The sequence below is a fragment of the Dunckerocampus dactyliophorus genome, chromosome 14 (genome assembly GCF_027744805.1).
Source record: "Dunckerocampus dactyliophorus isolate RoL2022-P2 chromosome 14, RoL_Ddac_1.1, whole genome shotgun sequence".
NCBI lineage: Eukaryota > Metazoa > Chordata > Actinopteri > Syngnathiformes > Syngnathidae > Dunckerocampus > Dunckerocampus dactyliophorus.
Window position 1 is genome coordinate 5,829,379 of NC_072832.1, and position 5,428 is coordinate 5,834,806.

Consider the following 5,428-nt stretch of genomic DNA (forward strand, 5'->3'; position numbering starts at 1 on the left):
TGAGACAAAATATGAAGATAAATGTATACTCACTTTTGTGACATCCTGTAGAAGTAATGTTTAAAAATATTAGAAATGATGCTTTAAAAGTTATTATGATTTCATTACCTTAAAATTATCGAGAAATCATTGCAAATGGTGCTGTTGACCCGAAAATAATAATAATAATAAGGATAATAATAATAATAATACCTTATTAAGGGTACACTGGAAAACAACATCTTAGCTGGGTTTGGGTAAAAATAAAATAAAGAATTGATTTCTTGGACTACTTTTTACATAATAAAATAAATACTCGACGAAGTAAAAACACATTTTCACTAATAGTGAGGTTGTCTTTGTCAGCATTCACAAATTTAAACGGCTGCGCTTTTGGTTGCGACAAACCCTGCGAGGCTTCCGTATGACATCACAAACAAACATGGCGGCGCACAGAGATTCGTTCAATTGAATGCCGAAACACAACAAACACCACCGGGCAGGGACACATTGATCTCGCTGAGCTTTAGCTTTTGAGTTTCGACGAGGCTACGAATAAAATAATGGTGAGCGGAAGTCGTGCCGCTTGCACTGTTTTAATCGAACATGTCCAAGCCGAGGACGCACTCGATTGCTGCTGCTGCTGCTTCTTCTTCTTCTGGGTCTCCTGCCTTCGCTGAGCTGTGGAGGTCTGTTTCGAAAGCCTGCAAACCACAAGACAAGAACACGACGCGACAGGACGCAGAGACGCCATCAGGGACCGTTTCCAAAGGTGACAATTTTGATGAACGTGTTTGTTCGTTATAAGGACATTTAAACTGGAGAATGAGCTGGATGAACAGGGGTGGGGGGAGGGGTCTGCTGACGTGCACATTCGTTGCAAAAAGTTACTCAAATTTTGTGACTCACTAAAATCATAGGTCTGAATTACTTCATTTGCAAAAACAATATTCACAAACACGAGTCGCCTTGGCAATTGTCTCAGACATCGTTTTTGGGGGGGGGGGGGCCCTGTCGTTCAAGTTAGCATACAAAGTTAGTAAAACTATGTTCTCTTACCACAGAGCTGCACAGTCCTCAGTGCAGAGGCTACAGCAGATTCTTTGGGCTGAACCATGGAGACTCTCCAAGTGATATGGAGCCTTCTCAGGACATCATCTGGGATTCCACGTCGCCCCCTAAAGCGGGTAAATAACTTTTACGCTCAGCACAAAAGCAATGTACTATTAAATAAATAACTTACTTACAAAAGTTGCTTACTTGTTGTCAGGGATGGACCCCAGGAATGTCAGATCAGTGGAAATATCCGACATTGTTAATCGCATCGCACCAAAGGTCAGTAGTTTTTTTCCACAGAAACATTAGTGTTGCCGCCTGGTGCTGACGTTGTGCTTGTCTCACAGGACGTGAAACTACGAGGGCCTCGGTCTCCCATGTGGCAGTGGATCGGTGATAGCACCACTTTGACCCCCGAGATGCCAAAACCAAGAGTGAGGAAGAAGTCCATTCGGTGAGTATAATTAAAAAAAAAAAAAAACGTACTTACACTTACTGGAGTGGAAATGTCTTGTGATCTTTCGCTTCTACAGGAAGAACAGCGTGGATGACCTCATGATGTTAGCCCGGAAGTTTGATGAGAACATGCAGCAGGACAAGGAGGCCTCGGAGCATCTAAACACAAACGACAACAACAACGAGTGTGACACAACAAAAACGCAGAAGTCTTCATTGAATCGGACAGAGGCGGAGCTGCACGCCCTTTTTGACTCTTCCACCCAAGGAGTCAGTGGCGGGCTCAGCCCAATCTCATCCAGACCGTCTCCTTCCCAGGGAGGAAGCAGTCAAGCAGAGGGACCACAACCATACAAGCTGAAGTCAGCGGGTACTTCAGCTACTGTAAGTGTAAGCAAGTGTGATGACTTTGACGACGACTGGGAGAATGACGACCTCCTTAATGACTCATTTGTACTGGCTATGACGCAGAACCCGGACAGCTTTAAAACGCCCTTGGCGTCAAACGCTAAACAATCTGTATGCCAGCGCACTGCCTCCAAAAAGCCTTCAGAGCCCGCTCGGTTACTCCAGTCCAAGCCGGACATCAGCACTCTTCAGCGACTGTGTCCCCAAGTCAGGACCACCAACAGACGCACTTTCAAGTTAGAGCCTAACCCTCACTTCCAAACATCCACTGAAGGTGCATCCAAGTCCAGCGACACTTCAATGCAACAGAAATTACAGGCATCGGAGAAAAAACCTGCAGCCTCAAAGACTATTTACACCAAAATCGCAGACCAAAAGCAGCCTTGTGTTGCTGCAGACGCGCGAAAGGACGTTTTATGGGACGACTGGGACGAGGACGACGCTCTCTTCTACCAGGTGTGCGACACCGTGGAGTGGCTCTCCAACAGCCAGCCTGAGCAGGAGAAACCAGCTGAGGCCACTGACCGACCGGCAAAGACAACCTCTGCGCCTCTGCCAATCGACAAAACACTTCCAACAAACACCAACAAATCACCTCGCGCTTTTGTCCGGTCTAACTCGCTACCTGAAGGACGGCGCGGTGCAGTGAAGGGCTGGACCAGCAGACCAGGAATGTCTCAGAGCCTACCAGAAGGCCAAAAAAGCAGTGATTCCTCTGGAAGTCATGTTGACGTGAAAACACGTACAGTGACTGCTGGTCTGCAGCCCTCCAAGGCTGCCTTCAAGAGGAGCGTATGTGACTCAGCAGCGAAAAGCAACAAAGGTAACGTATAATGTCACACAAACGTACAGCCGTCACATTCCTGACGAGAAACAATACTATGGAATGCGGATATACTTTATAGAGTAGTCAATGTGCAGCTTTGTACAGCAGTATAGATTTCCTATCCAATGAAAACAACAACAACACGCAGCCATTATTGTCTAAATAGCTGGTGAGTGCTAACACAAGTGAGTACTACCATAGCATGGTGGTGGTAGTGTAGTCGATAGAAAAGTATCTATCCATCTAGTGTCACAGTCTTGGACCGCACAAGTGCTGCCGGCACAGGTGAGCTGCGGCCCGTTGAGGGAAAGATGAAGCCCAAACGGAACTGTTGATAACATGATATAAGTCAAAACAATTCATCTGGCAACACAACCTCACAGTGAATATGTCCAAATTGTGTCCTTGGTGTGAATATTTAGTGTGAGCACCATTGTTATCCAGCACTAACCTTAATCCTCTTGGTCATGAAATGGCCAAAGCTGCACATGTTTTTACTGGAATCCTCTTCCACTCCTCCATAATGACATCACTGTAGAAGATGGTGGATGTTAGACACCTTGCGGTTCTCCACCTTCCTTCCTTCTGCTTGAGGATGCCCCACAGGTGCTCAATGGGGGTGTCATGCTCCGCTTCACAATGTCACAGCACATGTTGGAATTCACGTTCCCACACAACTCCCACAGTGCCGGCAGCACTCGTGGCAGCCCTGGATTGTGACAGTCAAGAAACAATTATTTTGCTACTCGCGTATGTTGCCAGCTATACAATGATGGCTGTGTGTTGACTCATCTATACTGCTGTACAATTTGTACATTGACTACTCTAAAGTACCGTGGCTGGCAGGGACCAATGAGGTAGAGCAGGTTGTGCAGAAACCAGTGGGCTGGCAGTTTGAACCCAGTTCCTTCCATCCCAGTCACTGCTGTTGCAGCTATATCACTATATAAATCCAATCCATTATTATTATTATTATTATTATTATTATTATTATTATTACAGGCTACCTAAAGGGAGGTAGACACAGTGCAGTGTGTTGACCAGATTGGCGTAAAAACACAAAAACCAAAATAATTTAGCCTTCTACAGTGTCCAGTGGTGTGTATATGCTACCAAAACGTCCAGGATGCACTCTCACCATCCTGTCATTTCCTCGCTCCCCTCCAGTGTTTGTCACCAGCCAGATGACGAGAAAGTGCTCGGCGGCCGAAATTGAGAGGAAGAAACAAGAAGCTTTGGCCAGGAGGCGGCAGAGAATGCAGGACATACAAAAACCATAGAAAGCAAAGACTGGATGATAGTGCCTTTTGTTGCAAGAGTGAAAAAACCGAGCAGAAAGACAAGTTTGCTGCTTGTGTGACACCAAAAGGACAATCGGAGAGATTAAACTTCATTCTGTCACACTTTGTTTGGTCTAAGTTGTTCTGATGTCTGACTGAATGCAAAAGATACTGTAGGCAGCTGATGAATACTTGAACATGTTGATACGTGGTTTACGTTAACTGTGACAGTGTTGTTCACCCATGCAAACACACGTCTTACATTGTTTTTGCTTTGTATGTCTTTAGGTTTTATCATCAGATTTGTTTTTGTTTTTTCAACGGCCCACTTTGATTCCTGTAGCAACAGAACGTCCATGCATGCTGTGCACTTTTGGAGGACCGTTTTAGTGACAATACGAGAATCTTGACAGCAGAGCTGAAGGACTTCTGTCATGATGTCTTTTTCTGACTACTAGGAGAAATAAACACATTTTGTAGGCATTTCATGCTGCACTATTGTTGTATTTTGCCGTTTAGGGGCACAATTATTTGGCAGGTTATACACCAGTTGTACAACTGTCCATCTAAAATGTTAAAGCTCAAAGTTCAATATTTAAGACATTTAGTGCACACATTTTTACTGCAACTACATTTAAAAAATCTACATTTTTCATGTTCCTTGCAACCCTACTGACCGTTTGCAAGAAAATGTTTGATATTTTGGTGACGAGACAAATACGCATCAGCAGATGTGCTTCCATCCAATAAGCATTTTCAACTTTATCCAGCTCGGACTGGGATCATCATGTGCTCTAAATACTCACTTGACTCATCATTGTGAATGATGGAGTCCTTCTGCTGCATTAATGGTGCTACTGTTGTGTTACACCTGGCACCTGTTCTATTTGGGGACTGTTGACAGCCTGAGCGGACATTTTTTTCAATTCATTGCTTTTTATCAAGGCTGCAGTTTGGAAAAAAAGATGATCATGTCATTGTTGTTGAGACGTGATGAATTATTTTCATTTGGGGTCTAATTTGTCTCCTGGCCTCCCTTATCAGTGCACTCAGCTGCCCGACTGAAAGCACAATGTTGCTTTTGTGATCCTCCTTAGGTTTTGAGTCCACCCCTGAGACTTCCCAGGTGTACAGTATGTGTGCTGAGTGCCAAATCTTCCACCAAAAGCTGCCCCATCAAGGCCGGGTTACATGAGCATGATTATGGTTATATTCCACCTATCTGATGGAGCCAGCAGCTGTCCTGGAGGCCCAATATGGCGCTCGCTGAAGGATTCCCCTGAAAATGTCACGCAGATGCAAATATGTGCAGATTGATTGTGATTATTGGACGACGATATCTATTTGTGGAGCGGAGTTGTTGCTTTTCATGATGTCAGGAAGAAAAAAAACTCGATCCTCATGGACGCCCACCATATCACAA

At 44.7% G+C, this 5,428-nt stretch overlaps 1 protein-coding gene across 1 annotated transcript; it reads left to right on the forward strand.

The window, feature by feature from the left end:
• Positions 1–424: 424 nt before the first annotated feature.
• On the forward strand, positions 425–4,477 carry LOC129193976 (uncharacterized). Its single transcript, XM_054798824.1, has 6 exons — positions 425–751; positions 1,044–1,166; positions 1,250–1,314; positions 1,383–1,489; positions 1,569–2,722; positions 3,893–4,477. The coding sequence occupies exons 1-6, from the start codon at positions 586–588 to the stop codon at positions 4,003–4,005; spliced, it is 1,728 nt and encodes a 575-aa protein (XP_054654799.1). The 5' UTR covers positions 425–585; the 3' UTR covers positions 4,006–4,477.
• Positions 4,478–5,428: the final 951 nt, after the last annotated feature.